A 24254-nucleotide genomic window follows, 5' to 3' on the forward strand; every position below is an offset into this window, starting at 1 on the left:
CTGAATCTTGCCTCACCCCTCTTCTTTAAATGTTGTTGTACGTGGCTGCCTTGGCCGTAGGCCTCTCCCCACATTGCATCTTCCAGGTCATTTCTCTTGTATCCTCTATCATCTTCCCATCTTTTGAGGTCCACACCCTCAGGAAACCCTCTTCTATAGGGCTCTCACAACTCCCTGATTCTCCTACTCACCAGAAGGGAAACTTCCTAGACCTGGTCTTTGCTCATTCCTCTAGTCTCTGGCTTTATTAATACTGCCTTTCCACTTTCAGTCCATAACCTTCTCTTTTTTACTGTTTAAGGACTGTTAATATTTTATAGAACCTGCCCACCTATTGCACTTAACATTTCACAGAAACTTTGCAGATGTCACTGTGCTCCATCCCTTCTTTCTCCTGTCCTAACCTGGCTACTAACCATTATCACAACCATAAAGGGGTTGTCTAGGACTTTTTATTCCCTGACTACTCTACTTGTACCCTTAATATAACAAACTTTCTAGTATACTTGCCTTATTTGAAGTGGCTTGTTTCCTCAGCTCCGGAGCTGGTCATGTGTCTACGCATCTTCTCTGTCCACTTACGCCAATGTCACAGCCACAGGTCTCCTCTGTTGTCTTAGCAACCTGTTGGACGGATAGGCGGGGTATTAATTTCTCCTCACTGGGAGTGGGTCAGCAATGGGTCATCTTCTTGTTGCATTTGCAATCGGATCCATACTTCGCTCGGGCCACTGCACATGTGTCTGCCGCGCTCCTCTGAGTCTATTTTTAATAATATCCGTTCTTCCCACACCGCTTAGAACTTATAACACCATCCTAATCACTAATCTAATCCTTTCTCTCCAACAATCATAAAAGGCTCTTTTATTCCTTAATAATGCCAAAGATTAGGCCACCTGTTAAAAATCTCGGGGATGAAGATCTAGCCACCTGCTTTAAAGATAAAATTCACTGCGTTCAATGGGAAATAACTCCATTAATCCCCTTCCCTCCGCTATTTCAACCTGTACAATTCCTTCCTTTGAGCTAGTCACAGAGGAAGAAGTGTCCAGACTCCTCTGCTCGCCCCACTACCTGCACTAGTGACACCATCCTCTTACATCTCGTAGAGTCTCTTTCCCTAGTGGTCACTTCCCATCTCACTATAATCTACAACCTCCCTTTCTCTTCTGGTGTATATCCCTCTTTAATCCCTGTTGTCACCCAATTACTAAAGAAAGCTTCCTTGGACCCATCCACTGCTGATTACTATCTACCAGTCTCTAACCTCGATGATCTTTTCACGAACTAACCCGTTATCTCTCAGCGAACTCCCTCCTTGATCCCCTACAGTCTGGTTTTTGTTCTATGTATTCCACTGAAACTGCTTTCACTAAAGTCTCTAATGATCTCACTGATAAATCCACTATTTAGTACTATTGTGTTCTTGGGGATCTTAGCAGCGTTTGATATTGTGGACCACAAACTCTTCCAAAGGATGCTTAGCTCCATTGGCCTGAAGAACACTGCACTCTTTTAGTTTTCTTCCTATCTCTCGGACCGCTCCTTCAGTCTCTCCTTCTCCGATCTCTCTTCTCCTTCTCCTCTTCCTCTTACTGTCATGGTGGTTCCTCAGGGCGTGTAAGCTCTGAAACAAAATCGCTAAGGGTATTTAAATGCTTTGTAATTTTTTACTCTCAAAAAAAAAAAAAAAACTACCAAGGGATTCTAGTAGTTCTAAGGAAATGTACCATCAAAGTAAAGCATGATAAACCAAGCAAATACTACATATTATTCATAGATCCAGGCACCGTGACTGTGGTAATCCTTCTTATATTTGTAATCCCTGGCCTCCTTCCATCTGAAATAAACTTTTAGATTTATGCTAATGAACCCAGTGGGCCTCTGGTGGGTGTTACCAAAGCCCCTCAGTTCTGCAGATTTACAGTATGTAACATTGAACAGAACATGTCTCCTCCTCCCTCTGCTTCTGTAATCAAGCAGCGATAGGAAGTGCAGGGGACTGGAGACCTGCGAAAATACATCACTGAGGGGCTCTGGAAATGGCCACCACAGCCCCTGAGCTCATTAGCATAATTTTAAAAGTAGATTTTTAGAAAGAGGTCATGGACGACAAGTTATAAAAGGGTTACCACGATCGGTCCCTGGATCAATGAGTAAGTGTTCCTATCATGGATTTTGATGGTAGATTTTCATTAATGGGGTAAACTCTGGTGTCAAAGTCCCTTTAACCTGTAAGGCCTACTGCACCCAAGGTAGGCAATCCCTACACCTAAACACTGTAAAATGCAGGAAACCTGAATTTAACTCTACAAATCTCTTATTTTAAATCTGTGTAATATTCTCTGCACTTTTAATATGTACGCAGGGGCTCTTAGTATTTAAAAGGCTATTCAATGTAAAATACAGATTGCAAAGATATGCTGGTCATTTTCTGTCATAATTCTAATCTTTTAAAGGAAACCTACCACATGATTTTATCATGCGAGCAGACCACTTGGTAGGCTATTTAATACTGATGCCGGCACATACTTTAGTTGGGCACGGCGATCGTTAGTTTAACTAAAAAAAAATGTTTTACTTGCATATGAAAATAACCCTCCGGTGCTACCCTACGTCATCTTCCGAAGGGAGATGCCTTCCGATCTTTAATTATTCCCGCCTCCTTCATTATAGTTGTCCTCCTTCAGGTGCCGAGAGCCGTGACGTCACCAAGCTCTCGGCACTTATCGCCGGCCGGCTGTGTGAGAGTTAGTATCTGCGCATGACCGATGGGTGCCGAGAGCTTGTGGTGCCAGGGCACATCAGGAGCTAGGGACCCTGTATACTGTGTGGGAAGGTACAGGAAATTTCTGGGGATGGAGCTATTAAACACTGGTAAATGTACAGCACAGCTTGTCTGTGTAGTACATTTCTGTATAAGTTCATATATAATGCGCACTGGCCTATAAGGCGCACCTTTTGACGTCTGAGAAAATTAAAGGATTTTTGGTGCGCCTTATAGGCCAAAAAATACGGTACACTTTTTATGGAGTATATATGTGCAGAAAAGCAGGCAACGTCCTGATCCTAAACAAAAGAAGTTGTCTGTTGGTGATAAAGTTAAAGCTAATAACTAATCTTGCGGCTGGTTATAATTTGCTGTGTTCTTTCTGAAGGTGTTCAGGTAAAGAATCTGATGGACATGAGATGTGAGTTAAATGGAAACAGAGATGACAAAACGGCTGGTTTTGACTCCCACAGTCAAAAAAATGTAAGTTATCTTGGATTTTGGAATAAATGGAAATGATGTTTTGTTTTCTAGTTTAGGCTTTTTAGTTTGCAGCTTTTTTTTTTTTTATATTAATGAAACAAAATACCTGGATTACACAAAGAGGTTTAATGGAAAGGTTTGCACCTGTGCTGTGTGTTCTACCTTTCTGTGTTTTGCACAAAAAACTGACACTACTAACCAAGATATGAAAATATGCATGAAATACTGTGAATATTGTATATATAGTTAATGAACAAGAGAAAATGAGAGGAAGAATTATAGTATATATGAAAAGCAAGTTGGAAATGGAGTATGTTATAACTGATATTACTCTATTTTTTTGAATATGACATGTGGTGTATTTTGCTGTAAATACATTATAGAAGTTCACATTCTTCTGTATGTTTTTATTGCTTTTCCTTGGTATGAATTTATTGTATAATCCATAAAAAGCTTTAACCCCTTAGTGACCACACATACAGATTTCTGCATTGGACATTTAGGGGCTTTGTTCTAGGCCGACGGAAAACCCATGTCCTCCCGTGCAAGGAAAAAAATGCAGCTGTTTATATGACAGCCGGGCCCCTTTTCTAACAGTCCGGACGGTTTAACCCCTTTGATCACGCATTGACCGCAGGATCTATGTACCTGGTGAGGGAGTGGGCCCCCTCCTCGTCCTGACAACCCGCGATGCAAAAGTCTAAACTCTAAAAAATAAAAATTAAAAATAAAATTCATTAAAATGTCCCAAAAGCCCCCAACACACAAAAATCAGTATATACCATAATTTTTTACAGTGGGGAAAAAATGGAAGAAAAAAAATATATATTGGGTATCAGAGTCCCAAAATTCCCAATCTGTAAAAATATAACAGCTATTCATGGCGAATAACCACGTAAAGGAAAAATACGTCCAAATGTCCGAATTAGCACTATTTTGCCATAAATTAAATATGAAAGAGATCAAAAGGTTGCACAGTCCACAAAATGTTAGCATTGGAAATGTCAGCTCGTCCCAGGAAAAAAAAAATGAAAGTTATTGGAGTCAGAATATGGCAAAATGAAGAAATTGTTTTTAGTACACAAGTTTTTCAGTTTTTTTTTTTTAATCTATTAACGCCTAATAAAACCTATATAAATGTGGTATCCCTGTGATGGTATTGAACCAAAGAATATATTAGAGATCTCATTTGTAGTGCACAGTGAAATACGTAAAAACAGAGCCCACAAGAAAATGCGATTTCTTGTCAAATTTACTGCATTTTGAATTTATTTCTACTTTCCAGTACAAGGGATGGAATATAAAATACCATCACTAGGAAGTACAACTTGTTTCACAGAAAACAAGCCCTCACTCAGCTCTGTACACGAGTGGGGAGCTGGGAGCGATAAACAAAGTAAAATGCAAAAAGCCCATCAGTGGCAAGGGGTTAAATGATAAAATTCTTTAGGATAAGGGGTTTGTGCTACCTGCTTTTTAAAACGCAATCAAAAGGCTCCACTCAGGATCACATGTTTTGGTAACGTGTTTCCAACACATTAAAACCTTATCGCTCAGCGTCTGATATATCTGATACTGAATGCTGGACTTTTAACGCTCAGCGTTCGATATATTGGACATTTAGCTGATGCTGGTTCAGCTTGTAATTGTCGATGTCTTTAAGACAAAACTGGCAGCTGCAGGGCGCTCATTCCCTTCTGCACCTCGCTGTGCACCCATACAACAAGTAATGCTGACACCGTCTCTGACCTCAGAAGAAATTGCATAACCAATTATACGATAGGTTTATTCCTTTTCCATTTTGGAAAGTTGTAACTTTTAGGGCTAAATGAATGTACAAAATTAGACCTCTATCTTGTTTTAATTACTATGCAGCGCTCCATGGGTAAAAAAATCTTCCTAAAAGCAGTTTTTATTAGTTGTACTTTGATTTAAAGGAGTTTGAAATAAAGGCTTAGAAACCCCTCGCCTTTGTTTCAAAGTCCATCCCTGATGTCTCCTTTTGGCGTGATTGGGGTATAGAATATGTGTCACAAGTTCTAGAGGAAGGTAAAATGTTAAGTTTTGATGTACTGAAAAGTAAATATGGACTAAGAGCCGAAGATTTTTGAGATATCTACAACTCTCACACGCAATTAAAATATTGAAAAATTATTCTTCTTTTTGCTTAAGTTCACATGAATGCATTGAGTTTTTGCACAAACACTAGTAAAGTAATAGCAAAAGTGTATAAGTTTGTGTTGGCCAGTCACGTGGCCAACTACAAACATGGGTCACGAATGAAATGGGGAAAATGAGGTTGGGACAATTTCGGATCACACATGGTCATGGGTATATAAAAATATTAAATTGTTCCTTTAACTGGAACCATAGAATTATTCAACACAATATTATTTCTAGACTTAAAGGGGTCTTCTCATCTGGGCATTCACTTTCAGTTTCATTAATCTGCCATATATAAACATTTCTTCAATTAGATGTTATTAAAAAAAATGTTCCTGTGCGAAGATAATTTATCATAAATGTAGTCATATGATCCCTTAGAAACAAGACTGTGTCCTTGGTTACGGCCACGTCTGCTGGAGAGATTGCACAAAGAAACAAAAAGTTTCTGAATATTAAATGTCCGGGAGTTACTACATGTCCTACAGCCGCTCTGTGGTAATGATCGTTAAATCCAGGTGGTCAGGCAGAGCTCATTAGCGCATGTCTGGCCACCGCTGCCAGAGTGTGACGTGGTCGTATCCGGGGAAGCCACCTCGTTTCTAAGGGACTCATTGACTATATTTATGAGAAATTATCTTCACACAGGAACATTTTTTTTAATAACATCCAATTGAAGAAATGTTTGCATATGGCAAATGAATTTAATTAAATGTGAATGTCCAGATGAGAATACCCCTTTAATTATACTCCAGTAGATTTAATAAAAATGGGGTTTCGAGGCAATATTGGATGCAAAAAATGCAGAGTAGTGACTGCTGGTTCTCTTAATATGATATGGTAATGTCCTAAGATACCAGGATTTTGGGAAAGTGTGTATGGAGAAACATCAAGAATACTGAATCAAAGATTGAGACCTTCCGTCCTACTTTCAATATTTGGTTTGACGGAGGATAAAGGGTTAAAAATATGAAATCACTGTAGACAGGAAATGTAAAGACTTTTTAACTTTGTAATAAGTACTGTCAGCTATATATGCCAAATTTAATGTGAATATGCTGATACTGAAAATATGTATATGAAATGGTTCAATAAAATGTCTCTAAAAGTTTTTACTGTTTTAGTGAAATTTGATGGCTATGAAATTGTTTTATCAAAGAAATGTTTTAATGTAAACTTGATGATATGAAATAGAGATTTGGGAAAAAAAATGATTTCTATTCAGAAATTTGGGGAAAAAATGATAAATTCTTCTATTTGTAAGCTGTCTAACGTCATATATGAATAAAAGGACTTGATAAAAAATGAGGAAAACATAAAGTTGAGATATGGGGAATTTTAGTAACTAATTTGGGTGGTAAAATAATCTGTTTCAAAAGCGGTTAATTTCACATTTTCAAAATGACATTTCTCAAAACAATTAGCAAATTTTTTGTTTTTTTTCATATATCAAATAACATATCAACCAAAATTTTACTACTAACATGAAGTACAATTGTTAGCCAATTATGTTCCTCTATGTAACTGGAGTGTGATTGGAGAGTGAGCCAGCACCTGACTAGGGGTTAATAAAACCCCTGGACAGGGAGGTGCAAGCTCTCTTAGGCCTCAGCCTTGCTTCTGAGCACATGCTCTCACCACATGAGCAGCTCTTAGGCCCCAGCTCTCCTAGAGAGCACATCTTCCAGGACACACACTGAGAGAAAGAGAGTGTGCTAGAGGTGCACAGACAGACACACAGCTAAACCCAGGGCTGCAGCATCCACATCTGGACACAGCCCCATCCCAGCTTGTATATACTACCAGGCTGGTGAATCTACTCCTGAGGATCACTCTCCGTGACCACTCCAGTAGTCCGGAAACTACAACAATCCAGAATCTGTAACAAGACCGTTTGGCTGCAGTTGTTTCAATAAAGAACCGTGAGTATTTTGCACAACGTTGCCTCCGTCTGATCCCTGGATACGGCTGTATCAGCACCAAGGGCTCCCCATCTATTACCCAAGGACATATACTGCAGACACTAAGGGGTTGCACCAGGGAGACCCAGTACATCAGCCTCTCCCTCCATATTTCTTGCACACGAGACCTGCCAGGCTGTAGGGCAGCCCTCCGGTCCCTATACCAAGCACCGTGACACTAGCGGGCCTAGGCCGAAACCGCCAGCCACTCCAGTATTCTGGGCCCCGGCTGCCTCCAGGCCCCAAGAAAAGGCTAGGCCCCAGTGGGGGATGTTGCACATGCCAGATTAATAAAAAAAAAATGTACAAGCTGGCTACTTCTTGAAGAGGTTAATTGCAAAGGAAATGAATCTTGCCTCAACATGAGATCGTAGGTAGAGCCTTTGGAATGCATTTCAAAACTCATCCAAAATGTCTGTTGTGAACGGGGCCTCGAGCTCTGCAAACACGTCGTGGCACCTGAAACCTATTCTATCAAAATCTTCTCTACAAAAGCTCAATTGCGCTCCTTCCATTCCACGCCCGCCAGGTGCCCAGACAGCGGGTTACATCCACATGTGGGATGTCCTCTTACTAGAAAGAAAAAAAACAAACTCAACACTTGGGTAACCGTTCTAAAGTAATAACCGGATAAAGTGACACATGCTGTTTTTCAAAAATAGGCCTTGGTCATCAAGGTACAAATAAGCTTGGTCACCAAGGGGTTAAAAAAATGGGCACTAGGCACAAACTCCAACTCTGCCCGTTGTTCCACTGATGGGGCAATGCTGTTAGTTTTGGCACTCAATATGCTTTTTCAGGTGCTTATTTGGACCACCCATCAGAAAGTGGAGGGCATAATTAAACTAGTGCTCTGTGATGGTAGGGAATAAGTTCTAACTGGATAGTAGAGTAATACCTATTAAAGGATGCAGAGAGTTGGCATGGGTGTAGGTGGTTGAGGAATTGGTGTCCCTAGATGCTACCTTGCTGTTTTAGATTACTGCTACAGTATTCATATAGAATTATGACATAATGGAACAACATCTCTACTCAGTAGAGCGATTGATTGTAAGAAGAATATCTGTCCATTTGAATTCATGCTCGTGTGAGGGAAGAATAAAATTCTTTGTTTCTCAAACGGCTGAATTTGGCAGACCTTCCGCTACATAATCTCCGTCCCTACCAGGACCTTCTGCTTCACTCCATTACCATACTTTCATCCCACAACTGCCTGAAGGACTTCTTGTGCATCCTCCAACTCTCTACCAAATTGTGTCATACTGTCTCCCACCTTCGAATGTAACCAATTTGTTCAGGATTGCAATAACTGCACAGCTCTGCTCTCACCTCATGTCTCCATTTACCCTCCCACAAAGATTTGTTGGTTCCCCTTTCCTCTTGTTTGCTAATCGCTGTCGTTTTTGTATTTAGTACATGCACTTGTTCTTGCCTTAATGTAATGTATGTGAATCCCTTATTAATTGCACAGTGCCATAATTTTTGCAGTTAACGCCAGGGTGGTAAAAGATTCGGGGCACGGGCCCCAATGCATGTGTATTGCACTTTCAGTAATGCCCCCTTCTGTACATAACCCCCTCACATGTGGTTGTGCCAATAACAAGGTTACTGACGGTGTATACAGCTACAGAGAACAAAGGAGAAATCCCCATCGCCACATCTTATGTTCCTCATTGTCCCTACATCTTGGTTCCCTGGCAGTGTTATCCTGCTGCCGCCCCTAACAATTCCTTTGTCTTGCATTTAAACAAAACCAGGTGCGTGTTACCCATCACATGTGTATTACTGGAAACGCAAATGAGATCAAACCAAGCCCTGTCCTAGTGACATGTGTGAACACGCTCCAAGAAATGTCCCCCACACAGCCCCCCAGTAATGTCCCCCACACAGCCCCCAATAAGTAATGTGCCCACACAGTCCCCCCAGTAAATAATGTGCCCCACACAGCCCCTCAGTAAATAATGTGCCTCACACAGCCCCCCAGTAAATAATGTGCCTCACACAGCCCCCCAGTAAATAATGTGCCTCACACAGCCCCCCAGTAAATAATGTGCCTCACACAGCCCCCCAGTAAATAATGTGCCCCACACAGTCCCCCAGTAAATAATGTGCCCCACACAGTCCCCCAGTAAATAATGTGCCCCACACAGTCCCCCAGTAAATAATGTGCCCCACACAGTCCCCCAGTAAATAATGTGCCCCACACAGTCCCCCAGTAAATAATGTGCCCCACACAGTCCCCCAGTAAATAATGTGCCCCACACAGCCCCCCCAGTAAATAATGTGCCCCACACAGCCCCCCCAGTAAATAATGTGCCCCACACAGCCCCCCCAGTAAATAATGTGCCCCACACTGCCCACAATGTTCTCCCCCTTCCCTAGTCCCTATCATGTTTCTCACCTCAGATGCAGCTCTCTTTCTGTGCGCTGCTTTCCCCTGCAGGTCATGTGATCATGACATCATCACAGGTCCTTCAGCCCCTGGAACTCCCGGAGGTAAGGTCCTTGCAGGGAAAAGCAGCACCTGCACTCGTTCTCATCACGATCTGTGTCCTCAGACACAGATCTTGATGAGAGAGGGAAGGAATCTCCCGGGCAGATGATCTGCTGACCCGAGGAGATTCGGGGCACTGGCCAAAAGATCCGGGGCACGAGCCCCGGATCATTTGACCTAGCGACGCCCCTGGTTAACGCACCGTTTGGCCAACCGCACCCACATGCAGGGAAACTGTCAGTCTCTGTATGTGAGTGCTGGAAGTGAGCAGGATTCTCGCTGTCTCTCAGGAGTCCAGACAGGACTTGCTTTGCTTTCTTCTAAGAAATCCTGCTCCAAATGACATATACCTATATATCACGGAGCTTGGCTTCTGCTGCCCGCAGAGCAGGTTGTGACCGGAGAAGTCCACTGACACTTGACATCAGCCTGTTAGACATTGAATCGTTTCATATGTTTTAAAGTGTAAAACCGTAAATTGTATTTATACACCTATTCTTAAAATTGTGTGTAACAAAATATTTTATCCAAAGAGTATTATCCTTATGGTGAACTGCATTTATGAAATGCTTTGTTAATCAGTAATCGCCTTTTAGGTTTTAACAGATGGTAATGTTCCAGTTTCTCGACGATCTTCTTTACGAAGTCAACCAGAGGCACGTCCTCCCGCAGGACCTTATACACATGTAATTCCAATCTTTCACCACTTCTTCTTGTCACTTGGTGTTATTCAAGTTTTTGGTGGAGCTTTATTAAATCTATTGTAATGGTAATGTGGAGTAGTCACCCATAACAACCTTCATCCTTTGATAAACAAGAGCTGGATTGAGATTTGTTGCTATGGACTGCACTTGTATTTTCCTTTTTCATTAAGTGTTTCATTTTCTTTAAATTTTTCCTTTACTGCAAGTTGCTGTCTTGATGGTTGTGGGCAGCTCAATACTCTTTTATTCCAGTGATTTTTGTTAAGACTGAATGAAAACTTTGTCTTTTTGCTCTTTTAGATCCCTGCATGCCTTGCAGCTGAATTTCATCAGAACCTTGCAACACTAGGAGATGATTTCAGCGTTACAAAAATGTTAAGGCAGGAAAGTATAGTTCTTTACAGTTTGACAACGGAAACTTTAAAACGTATGGCCTGTTATCTAACTCCTTATTTCCACAAAAGATTCTAATTCTTTTTAGTAACAATTCAATTTTTTCTAAAAAAAATAATAATAATGATGGAGCAAATTTATTGGTAAAGGGTTATCCAGAGTTCCTGAGTTGATATATTCCCTGGAGCAACCTTTTCACCAATATTTAGCATCATATTAAGCATCACCATTGCAGGAGACTGTTGATCCCACTGTTTGATCTGTGGAATCTGACCAGTACTGAACACTCTTGTGACCAAAGATTTAATATACTCACTTGTCACTTAAAATGTACATGGTTGCAGATTCAGGAGATTGGCTTTCTCTTCCTTGACTCTGGGAGGTCTATTATTGCCACACATTTGGGGGAATAGTTGTATGCCAGTATCTGCATCTTTTATAAGTTAGTCAGAAAAGTTAGTGTGTTGAAATGGGACTTGGAAGAAGAGGGTGTGTTGTCTATTACCTTTCTATTTTATATTGTTGTACCCGGGTGCAGAGGATATTAAAGCAGGCCCAGAAAATGCTTATTTTGATAAATCTCTCCATTACTGTATAATATAATGTTGCATTGGGCTACGCTGTTTATTGCCTTTCAAAACACCTCTTGAGTGGCTAACCTAACTTAGACTTTGGCACCGAATTGTGGCGAATTCCATTAATTAATCTGGCACATTTTACACTTCTAATTGGCAAGGCTTGACCATATTGTGAATGAACCTGTGTGAATCTGCCCCTAGGTTGCAACTGGTTGTGTGCAATAGCTCTAAAATAAGTATAACATCGAGTGCACAACATATAGGCCAGTTTGTGGCACAAATTGTTCAATAATAACCTTAATAAATCTACCCCATGTTTATAATGTCCACTTAGAATTGTTTATCTATAGTAAATTCCCATTGAACCAGCATCCCATAATCTAATGTCCTATATAAAATCACACAGTAGCATTGACCATTTTGTCAAATATTGGTTGCAGAAGATGGACTATGAGATTTTATAACTGTGTGTGTGTACAGCAACAAATTTGATTGCCGTTTTAGAATTTCTAAATGACTACAGGAAGTCTACCACCCCCTGAACTATATTCGGTTACTACCACTATGTAATAGAAGCAATAATATATGAATATTTTTAATATATATCCATATTAACTGACCCTTTAAGATTTATGTAAATAAGTTGTTAATGTTCCTTGAGGGGTGACTTTGCTCCCTTGCCTCCTGTATACCCTCACTCTCTGAGCCTCTATCCTTGCTCCCTCCTGAAAGCCAGGGGTACAGGTACCGCAGGCCAAGCCTCCCAGGGTTATTAGAGGCAGCCAAGAAATATGTAAACATTCCATAGAATATATGTGGGATGTGCTTGTGCCTCCTGGAAACCATACTGGGAGCATGTATTAAAATCACACATTATAGGCTGTAAATTGGCCCATTACCCCAATCTAGTGAGCCTGGGGGCTCCATGACAGACATTGGAGTTCTGCTCCTGAGAATATCAGTCTTCTCTCATATCCTTCCAGTACAAGAGCACAAGAATCAGTACAGGTGCTGTAAGTTACAGAAAGGGGAAGGGAACAGAAACAGAACATGTGCTATGAAATTCTTAGTAGTAAATCAGTCAAACAAGCTGTTTTATCATAAACTGTCTACCATCAGTTGCCTTAGACGTAGATGTGTAGAAGGGCCCTTCGCTATGGGGAAAAAAATTGATTAGCAGTTGACATAATTTATGGTGGTGTAATCTGGCTTCTGAAAACTATGTTCATCTCTTAAATCCTCCAGTGATCCAGGTACCCCATCAGTGAGTAAGCTGGACTTGCTGGAGAATTGTGGGCGTGGGTCCTTGCCAATTATGGGTTCAATGGACGACATTTATAAATTTGTCTAAAAGAGCTACTGTCCTTGTTGGCTTATTTTCTATTTTATTTTTATTTTTAAGTAACTAAAAACATTCATTCTCACATATAGGTGTCAATTAACTATAATACATATAAGTGTTATTAACGATAAACCATAATTATCAAGTTATTTCTTGACCACTTTATACAATTACAGCACAGTTTTTCATTTTAATGAGCACTACAAGAAATGAATCCTGCACCTTGATTGGTTGTCAAGGATAACAAGGACTATATGGGCCCTATGGGCCCTAGTTTTTATCAATAAATATAAACGGACGCTCTTTTATCTTGCTGTTCTAATGATTGGGACACTGTCAACCGCATGTACAATGGCAAAATTATATGATCTTTTTATATAGTTTTTCTTGCATTCTATGGCAAGATAATTTGACTACTTTATGATCTAACTATAGATGTTCTCAGAACCCTTGCAATTAAACATGATTAGCCTAAGTCTCCCTGAAGCCCTATTATTGATCCTCATAAAGGTCCATAATGCTCTGTGACGGAGGATGTCTTGGTCAGACCACCGTATAACAAGTACAATGACAGGCCGGTCTATAGTATCGCTGTTCTATATAATATAGACTTGTAGTATAGCTAGTAGACTGGTATGTATAGTCATACCCTGTTGTACAGTTAATTCTGGTTAATGGGCTTCAATTTTGCAACCATGTGACAGACCTAAACTGTATCTGAGCAGATGGAGAGAAGGTCATCTTTGGGTCCAACAGCAGGTCACAGAAATGGACAGGAAAGCAAGAGTTTGACATCCAAAGGCCAGGTACTAATGTATTTGCTCTTCTCTCCATACATAAATGGTCCTGTTTCTGAAAACGTATGAATTATGTCTGTTTTACTATTTTCTTTAATTCTCTTACTCTGCAAGTTTGTTCGTGTTGCCTTTTTGGTGCCTGAGTAACAGTATCTTATGTACTTTTTTACAAAAGTATCTTATGTACATAAACCTCTATGTCCTGAAATGCTGGGGGCTACAGTGAGAGGTTTATTTGGACTGTTCCCATTTGGGTTGACCCTACTTGTCTCAACTTTGAAAATCTGTCAATCATTCCAGGTTGAGCAGAGTGATGCGTGACAACACATGGACACTTTCCCCATCCTGTTTCTACTACACTATCTTTTCTTTGAAATCCTGCAAATTTACTGGACCAAACTTGAGTGTGTTCCACTCATACTTGGGTACAGTTCGATAAATCCTACAAGCAAGTTTATCAGATGAAACTTGCTCAAGGGCAAGACGTGGGAATGAAACGTGGTTGTTTTGTAGTTCGTTGTAACATTCTGAGCCTGCTTAATGGTTTGTCAGCATTAAATCCAATGATGGCAAGGGGTTTCATGCATGCATGCATGCATACACTGGCTTATCAGGGAAAAATAATGCCATGTACTTTCTTAGACCCCCTTGCTCCTCCTTGGTGTTTGTTATTCTTGTTGAGAAGATATTGCATTATATGCATGCAGTCTCTGCAGCTGATCATGGGATCCTGGCTGCAGTTGTATTCAACGGAGGCTGAAAACCAATGGGAAGCAGCAAAGCCACAGCACTGGGGAGATGTGGTAGTAAACACCTAAGTACGTTTTATTTTAAATCCCCAATAAGCCAATTTTTCTATAAACCAGAAAACCACATTTAAACCGCATTTCAATGTTACTGTGAAAGCCGTTTCCTGCATCAAATAAAATAACTGTTAACTTGTATAATTTCCTTTTTTCTCTATTGGGAACACACAATTGTATTTCAATTTCTTATGTGTCCTAAATCCTCTGTTACAAAGTGTTCCCATCTCTTTTCAAAGTCAGAGCTCTGTATAGCTTTGGATTCTGGAATAATAAAAGAGCAAAATTTCTAATGAGATTTATATTTGTCAGGAGAAAGTTACTGCAGACAAGAACACAATGACCTACAGATCTCCTGCTAACACACCCAAGGCCTGTGTGTTTACGAAGCCGAACAAACTGCAGGCAACAACTATCTTATTGCATTGGCTGTGGGCATAACGCTTTTCACTGGGAATGATCATATTGCTAAATGGATTGGTCGATTGAAATACATTGTATTCTTTTCTGTTTTCCCCTTAGAGTGTGTTATTTTCCACATTATACTGACAAAAACATGTTAGGTGTTCATTCACTGTGATTGTCTGACTTTAAACCTTGTCACATGGGTGATTTTGCTTTCACTATTCTTCCAGTGCCGTTCACTGCTTTGTGGGATTGGTTGTAGTATTGGGCCATTAATCATTTATGCTTTCTTTTTTTTTTTTTTTTTTGTATCTACAGCACGATGACACCGCTCCTGATGACATTTCTGAGCTACTGTCACAGTCTGCCCTAGGAATGAGGTAATTAGAATTCTTAATCTAATGGAAACAAATGCTACTATGTAATGAAGGAAGCGGCATGAGCAAAGAAAACGAGCAAAGAATAATCATTTAATAAAATGGCATCTGTGTTTTGCTTTGTCTTTCATACAGTCCTTTGTCCTATCCCAAGTGGCTTTGCCATGATAAATTTGCTTCTATCTTGAATTGAATAGATGCAGAATGGTTATTTGCTGGTTACCCAATAGGAGACATTTACTGCTGTCCTTATTTCTGTTTGACACTTGACAAGATAAATGGCTATAACCCGTGTCATGTTTGGCCACTTTCTCAAACAATTGCTCAATGCCACAAAACTTAAAGGGAACCTGTGACCAGGATACCCATTTTTAGCAGTCCCCACAGAGTATAGTACATACACTGCCAAAGAGTTTTTGTATACAAAAAAGGTTTTACAGAAAAAAAATATGTTATATACTACCTTTTAGTGCTATGTGCACCTGGGAGTAGCTATAGAGGAGCAGTTAAGCACGTGACTAGGTCAATGAGGTCGGGCAAGGTGTTTTGGCGTTTTTTTAACCTGTTATGCGTGCTGCTTTATGATTGGTTTGTGAGTATGGAATAAGTTATTTTATCTCTACACCTTGGCGATCAATGCGATGCTGTATATTTTTCCTCGCATAGAATTCCAAACTGGAGTGTAGCAAGAAATTTGTTGGACGACTGCATGTGGGAGGAATTAAAAGCTGGAAGGATCGCTTAAGGGTTGTTTATTTACGAACGCAATGAAGTGGTGAGAGAGAACTTTCATTGCTTTGGAAAAATTCATTATATGGAAGGAGTAGAGCTTTGTACTTTGCTTGTTTTAACTTATAAATTGGAGCACTAGGGAGAGCGTGCTCCGTCTTCATTGCAACTCCAAAAGTCTTTTTCCCCCTCAAGGACTAACACTTGTTGTATGCAACTTCTTGAGGCTGCTTGTTATGTCTACGGGTTGGTAGGGACTGAGTTTTACATGTATTTCTGCTTCTTAATTGCCGAAATAATAATTTGTGTAAAAGTGCTGGAGGCGCTCAGGCTGACGGTGCCCGAGGGCCTTACTGCTTCTCCAGGCTTTAATTTATGAACCCCCCCATCCTTGCAAGCCTCCTCCTCATAATAATAATAATAATAATAATAATTCCTTTATTTCTATAGCGCGCACACAGATTCGGAGCTTGCCATATCAGTCCCTGTCCCCACGGGGCTCATGAGCTCCGGCCGGGGCCCTCCAACGTCGCTGGCCAGATCCTAGTTCCCCGGATGACAGCAGGAAGAGAGAGGCTTGCATCGTGCATAAATTAAAGTCCGGGGGAGGGGGTTAATAGAGCAGGTGTGGTGATAAAATCGAAATCTAGAAAAAGAGTCTAAAATTCTTCTGCTATATAAAAACACAATTCGGAGGTGAGAAGAGACACTCTACATCCTCTTGCTATTTCAACTATAAGTCATGGCCTACTCACTAAAGGTCACAGGTACAAGTCCCCATTTGGATTTGTACATCAAAGGAAAATGTGGCATAATCACCAATAGTTTCACCAATTTCAGCTTCAAAGGTAGACTTCTACAGAAACTATGTCAACGGCGAAGAGGTGGCTTCACTACAACAAGAAGTAATTACATAACCCCTAAACTATTACCACTAAACTCCTCATGCCTAGTATTATGAGGAAAAAGCTGAAACCAAGTTTATAGGATGCCCACAGGGCAAGATATCGGCCACGAAAGATTCTGAGGCATGCAAGGTTGGTTTACACCTAGTGATAAAAGGCAATTATAATATGCCAGGCCTCCTGGTGTCCTCACAAGCAGGGGGGCTGCTCAGTGAATCTTGGAATCTATTTAGATGAAAGTCTCCATCTAAAAGTTGTCATTCTTTGGGACTCCCAAGTGGACAGTTTGATCAGGCCTTTCTGCATCCCTAGATGCCAGACTTAAAACATCACGTAATGTATTAAGTTCTGTTTTCTTCATCCCTTTTCATTTTACCCAACTGTTATTTTTTTGCATTGTATGTTTGTCTGTTTAATGTGTTATCCCTTTGTATAATAACCCTTTTTAATTGGAAGCACTGTCCTTTTGATATTAAAAGTCCAGTTAATAAGAGCTATCTTGTGTTCTAACGCTTCCATAACTCTGAGGAGGCGTTACCTACGTTGGTACATAATATATCTTGGGTGTTTCGTCAGCCTATATATATCCTGAGTGGTGGCAGCTACACCATTCAGGTTCTTGGAGGGCAGGAGCTGTCAGAGCACGGTCCATTGAGACCCGGCAAGCTCCATTCCTGAACCTGCAGCCATTTTTCTCTATGGAGGGGTCACCTCCTCGCTAGCGCACAGCGGTATGCCCACCCTGCTTCGGCCAGGTGGGCATATAGCTGTGTGTATGTACCATTAGAGCAGATGGTGTGCGATCCTGTTTTTAAACCACTCTGCTCTCCCCATCTTCTATATAGCAAAGGTTAAAAATCCATTTAAGGGTACATGTTTCTGGGTGAACCCATGTTGTGTGAAAGGAGCCTGAATGATGGCTGTAGTGGTCTACTGTTGGAATGCTAGCGCAGTAAAACATTTAAAGAAAAACGTACCACTTTGAAATGGGCATTATGACCCACACTAACCTGCACATAAAGCGAGATGAGGTGGTGCAGGCACATATTTTCATTAACGAAATTTATGGATTATAACACTAGATTGTGCACTTTGTTAACAACCCACTCGGGGCTTGACTCTACCTCACACTGCTCGGGCATTTGAATGCCTCCCCTAGTATGCTGTGTGCTGTCCCCGCATCCCCCCACCCTCTCTTCTTCTGCGGCTGCTCTAATGCTCCTGAGGGCTCGGTGACGTCACCGGCTCTCAGGAGTGAAGGGAGGGTGGGGGGGGGGCATGGACGGCACTCTGAACCCTAGAATCCTAATGCCCAAGCGCTGTGGGTTATTGGCAAAGTACACAATCTAGTGTTATAATCCATGCATTTCGTTATTTTATTTACGAAAATATGTGCCTGCACCACCTCGTCTCGCCCAATGTGCAGGTTAGTGTTGGTCATAATGCTCATTTCAAAGTGGTAGGTTTCCTTTAATTAAAAGGCCCTGGGCATGAAGGATCTGGGGACTTGTGATCAGGTAGATTGGGGGATTATAATGCGGAGCCATTATAATCCTCATCCTGCGTATGTTTATTCTGCTCCAAAAGAAGCCGTAATGTTTGGATTCAGGCAATGTTTGTGTATCCTATAATAGCTCAACTAAGTTAATGTCCTAATCTTATGATTTCATAGTGGTGCATGCATGTATTTATGCAGGTTATGTTTCCTTTGTTGCTATAAGCAAATAATTTATGTAAATGGTGATTAAGATGACTTTGTTTTTAACATTTTCCTTCAATTCAATATTGTCTACAGTGCCACAAGAAGGAAGCCTATAAAGGGGGCAGCTGGCCGTCCCATTCAGTTTCAATATGATGATATTGCAACTAGAGCCAGGATGCAGGAGACAACTAAAGAGACAGTAACTGATGGAAAACCACAGCGATTAGTATCTGTGCGTCTTCAGATTGTTATCTTTATTATTGTAGCCTTTGTTGCCCTTGTCTATATCACAATGGAGAGCAGCCCAGAAAATCCTTTCAACCCGGTCTCACAAGAAATCTCTGAAGTGCAGCAACCATAGTTTAAAATGCTGCCGTAATAGGGTAACGTACAGTCTTCCAAGAGCAAAAAGGGGGTGACAAGTTTTGCGGTACCCAATTGTGCAAGTCTCCCTTAGTGTAATGGTTTCATGTAAATCTGTGCCTTTTTTGTTTTAACCAGTGGTCCTCTACACTAAGACCATCATATGAAGATCACATAGTGAAATACATTATCTGTATTAGGTATAAAGGTATAAGATCTGCAGCTGTTTCCTTAATGGTCCAAGTTTTCTTAACTTCAAAATCGAGACATTTGTGACAAATCATAGCTGGAGTTCACAGAATGTCTGTTCTCTAAAACATTGCTCGAATCTTTGACCCATTTACTATTGAAAGTTTTCTGTGTGGTGGTATTATGCAACAGAGTTTAAAAAAAAATAAAAGTTGATATTTTTGGTATCAGAATTTTGCTGCTAATTTGGATTGTGATGCACAGTTTTTAAGCCACTTGTTTTGTGTGCCTCCACCCCAGCAGTTTGGGCTTGTTCTTTGTCTGTCTGTATTTAAATAAAGCCTTTTGTTTATTTTGAGTCATTTTGTCTTTATTTGTGAACAGCAATAAACTGTATTGTCACTACTAAAGGGTTTCTGCCAAACACTGTAAAATGTATATATTCTGCTTTCCTTTTGTAATGTATCCATACCTACATGTCTATGCAATCTTTAATCTATAAGAGGGGCTTGGGGCTAAAAATTTGCTCCAAAAAAATTTCTGATTCTGACTGATGACGAGCCCGGTCTTGCACTCGAAACTCGTCTCATGTTTTATATATTTTAATTACATGTATTCTAAGCATTTCATAAAATAAATAAAAGCATATATCTTTTCACGAACTGGAGTGCCAAAATCAGTTTTTTTTTTTTAATAGCAATACCCATTGATTTGGGTTATCCGAGCTGCCCTGTAGATTAAGACTAAATGAGAAACATTTTAGGTGTTTGTGGCTTTAACACAACCTAAAGAGGTGAGTTCATTTTATGCTTCTATAATGGAAAAGAGATACAGAGGATTCTGTATCATATCAGCACTTTGCATTATTTTCTATATCTTCATTAATTATGGAATCTTTAATGCCATGTTCACACTATGCGTTTTCAATCCAAAGGCTCGATCTGTGATCGCATGTTGAGGTAGAGTTGCGTTTTCAATGTGACTTCCAAACGTCATTGCAATGTTACTTCAGCATGTAATCACATGTGAAGCCTTTAGATTGTAGCTCAAAAAGCAAAGGGCTATAAGCTTAACTAAACTCAGCATATTTAGTCCAGTTCACCTGATTTGGACAGGTAAATGGCCCATATGCTGAAAAGAAATTATTTGCTGAAGAAGTGATTCAGATCTGCCCAGTCTCAAAAACGAATGCGGTATTTCGCATCTCAGTGATGAGACCCCCACAGATCGCGAAAATGAGGGGCCCAATGAGGTCCCAGTTACCTCAGTCGGACCCCTCGTTGCTCCCAGAGAGTATTGGAGCAGACAGCCACGCATGACTGTTCTACTCCATACATCTCAATGGAGCTAACGGAGATCGCCTAGGGGTCCGACTGAGGTAACTGGGACCCCATCGAACCCATCGTTTTCATGACCTGTGGGGTCTCATCACTGAGACCCCCACCAATCAGTTAGGCCCTATTTATGGGTAAACCGAAACCCCTTTAAGGACACAGCATAAAATTGTCTTCAGGACAGAGCACTTTTTTTTTTAGTTTTTCCTTGCTCAACAGACACAACTTTTAAATTTTTTTTTAAAATCTGAACTAAACCTATCAGGATTCGTTTTACGTGATAAAAGTTAACCAACAGGTTAACTTTTAAGGTAAAAATGGCATAATGATGAAAATGTATTTCCTGCGTGGGAGCAGGGAAGTAAATGATTGTTTACTTTTTTTTTGATCATTTTGCCCCTTTTTTTTTTTTTTTTTTTTTTTTTTGATAGGAACAGTGGTGGAAATAAGTATGTGCCCTAAGGCTGAGTTTGCAAGTTTTCCCAACTACAAATAATGGAGAGATCTGTAATATTCATTGTAGGTACAGTTCAATTGTGAGAGACCAAACCTAAAAAATAAAACCCAGGAAATCTCATTGTATGACACTTAAATACTTAATTAGCATTTTATTTCATGAAATAAGTATTTGATACCATATAAAAACAGGACATAATATTTGGTACCAAAAAAAGTTTTTTCAAATCACCCTCCCCTTTCACTAGAACTGATATAAAAAGAAATAAACAGTAAAAAACCTAAACATGTAAGGTATCGCAGTGTCTCAAAATGTCCAATCTATCAAACTATAATAACAGTTATGCACCCCTTGGTAAGTAGTGGCCAAAGTAAAAAATTCCACTTTTCCACAAATTCGCAATTTTGCAGCATACAGTCCTCAAAATGGTAGAATTGAAAACATAATCTCAAGTTACAAAAAAATGACCCCACACACAGCTTCGTACACCGAAGTATGGAAAAGTAATTAGCACCAGAAAATGACAAAATTAAGTTTTGGGTTTTTTTTGTACAGTGGGTTTTATTTTTTGTAAATTTATGAAAATAAAAACCTATATAAATTTTGTATCCCCGTGATCTTACCGGCCCAAAAAATATAGGAGACATGTCATGTGGGGTTCTCAGTGTTGAGCAGAAAACAAGCCATCACACATTTTTTGAAGGTGAAAAATGAAAACGAAAAAGGAGTTAAAATTGCCCTTTGCATATAGTTTATTAGTTTTCTTTTTTATGCCCTTTACAGTAGGGGTATAAAAACATAATGGCCCACATTTATTAAAATGTTTGCGCCAGTTTAATGGCCTTATTTGCCACTTTACCTTCAATAAAAATGAATAAAAAGTGAACAAAAGGTTGCATAGTTTTCAAAATTTACACCAAAGTATTAAAAATGTAGGCATTTTTTTTTATTAACGCAAGGTTTTTGAATTTTTTAAAGACCTAGCCCTTTTGTTTTTTTTTTTATTCCATTTTTCACTCCCCACCATCAAAAATCTAACTTTTTTTTTTTTTTACACATAAAGAGCTGTGCGCTTGCTTGTTTTCTGCGTAACAAATTGCACTTAATAGTGACAGTATTTAATATTCCATGTCGTATACTGCGAAGCGGGAAAAAAATTCCAAATGCAGTGAAATTGGTGAAAAAAAGCATTTGCTCCTTTTTGTTGTCCACCCCAAATGACATGTGTACTTTATTCTTTGGGTCAGTGCGATCACGGGGATAACAAATTTGTATAAGTTTTATCATGTTTTCAAAAATTTTCAAAAATTAAACCCTCGTGCAAAAATTTGTAGATTTTGCCATCTTGTGGCGCTAATAACTTTCATATATGGAGCTGTGGGTGATGGTCTTTTTTTTTTTTTAAACTTTTGATGTTGTCAATGCTTCTAATTTTAGGACTGTACGACCGTCTGATCACTTTTTATTGAATTTTTTTTAATATTTTTCAAAATGGCAAAAAATGGCTATTTTGACTTTGGGCGCTATCTTCCATTATAATTTTTTTTACCTTTTTTTCCTCCCCCCTCATAAATTCCCCTCTATGTATGTTTTAAAGCGGTCTTCATACTGTAACCCTCTTTTGTATAGTTAGAGTTCTACTGTTAACCTGTGTTGTTCCACATACTACATTATGTTTTGACGTCCTGCCACACAATTAAAAAAAAATGTATTTCTTAAAAAGTAGTGGATAACTTTTTAACATGTATAGATTAAGATGTATGTACCAGTTCATTGCATTGTCATTTTTCCAGTCATCATCATTCTTGTAGGTTTTGTTAGTGAGGGCATGCATATGACTGTAAGGCAGTTTATGAAAATATATTTAGTTTTGGGTTACATTATAAGTGGGAAGCTGACAATAGGGGAGTGTTATAAGTGGGAAACACCAATGGAGTAGATTATAGGTGGGTGCTTACAAAATGGGGACAGTATAAGTTAAAATTGTTTTATAAGTGGGGCAATTTACAGTGAGATGGGTGGGAAGTGGAGTATTATATTATAGGACCCACAAGAATCTGGAAATGCATACGACTGTATTTTCGAACAAAACTTTTGTGTAACTGACAAGAGTTTATTTGATGAAGTGACATTTGTAGGCTGAAATATCTTTCCTCCTGGCTCCTTTATGTCTCTGGCTATTGTCTTCCAACATAAATATTCCCACTTCCAATGACATTTATCACTGTTTTTTTGAGCAGTTTTAGAACATGAACCAGATTCAACACATAAACATATCACTCATGTTCTACATCCGTGTTTAAAACTAGAACATGCAAAGGGGAAATCTATTAAAGTTGAGGATGCAGTTGAGACATATCTGTGTTTCTAGAAGATAAATGACATTTTAAAACAACTGCCCACCAACTGTATTGTATAATTTTTTAAACTTTGTATTCTAGAACTCTTTCCATATAGATGTTTTAGTTGTCTTATAGGGCCAGGAGCAGCAGGCATCTACAGTCTGAAGTTCTCAGGTTGGCAGGCTCAATGACATCAGAGCTGTACCGATGTAGAAAGCCGCAGTGAAGGGAGCAAAGTCGATGCTGGAAAACAAACCGAGGTGAGTTTAAAGAACACCGGTCATCAGGTCTGTGTATTTAACTAACAGCGCTTTTATCCAGAGCGGACGCTTCCGCTATCTCTCCTCCAACGCCAGAGGGGTCACAGTACCACATACCTACCTTTACTTTATTCCTACGTATACCATACAATCCGTGCCTGATGAAGGTCTGAACATAGACCGAAACATTGCATGTTTAATGGGATTGCCATTCTGATTTTCATGTATAAATAAAATCCACTAATTTTCAAACAAAACTAATAAGGAGTGCCAAGTCTTCTTGATAAATTGTGCATTTAACTATGTCATCTCTACCTGTTGGAGCAGCTCACAAGGATGCCATCCCAGCCTTTATCTAGTCAATCCATATATTATTAATCAAAAATCATCTTTTCTTTATTAAGTAAAAGGGTGGGCACATGGAGAAAGAAAGTGACGTCACCACTGTTTTCCCTCTCCTTCGCCTGTTAAGGTCTGTGTGTAATGTATAGTAAAGCATTGTTAGTCTCTGTGCTTTATCTGCTAAAATGCTGTGTTCTCTATTACAAATGTGAGAGTCACAGACATCAGCTACCTAAGTACCTGACATGCTGTATTCTCCTGTAGACATGTGAGAGACACAGACATCATCTACACAAATAGTGTATAGGAGTAACAGCAGCCATGTTTATAGGAGTATCTAATACACACAGGGGGCACCAGC

At 39.7% G+C, this 24254-nt stretch overlaps 1 protein-coding gene across 5 annotated transcripts in view; it reads left to right on the forward strand.

Annotated features, from left to right (window-relative positions):
• LEMD1 (LEM domain containing 1) overlaps positions 1-19516 on the forward strand; it is a 60391-nt gene extending 40875 nt beyond the window's left edge. For 2 of the 5 annotated variants that reach the window (XM_072137514.1, XM_072137518.1), the window contains exons 4-10: positions 3159-3253; positions 10468-10557; positions 10876-10955; positions 13610-13694; positions 14801-14893; positions 15212-15273; positions 18700-19516. In XM_072137514.1, coding sequence (XP_071993615.1) covers positions 3159-3253; positions 10468-10557; positions 10876-10955; positions 13610-13694; positions 14801-14893; positions 15212-15273; positions 18700-18967 — 773 coding nt within the window. In that variant the 3' untranslated portion in view covers positions 18968-19516. Of the gene's footprint in view, positions 1-3158; positions 3254-10467; positions 10558-10875; positions 10956-13609; positions 13695-14800; positions 14894-15211; positions 15274-15936; positions 16051-18699 lie in introns of those variants that run through there. The other 3 variants (XM_072137517.1, XM_072137516.1, XM_072137515.1) reach the window with 3 other exon arrangements.
• Positions 19517-24254: the final 4738 nt, after the last annotated feature.

Source organism: Engystomops pustulosus, chromosome 2 (assembly GCF_040894005.1).
Source record: "Engystomops pustulosus chromosome 2, aEngPut4.maternal, whole genome shotgun sequence".
Taxonomy (NCBI): domain Eukaryota; kingdom Metazoa; phylum Chordata; class Amphibia; order Anura; family Leptodactylidae; genus Engystomops; species Engystomops pustulosus.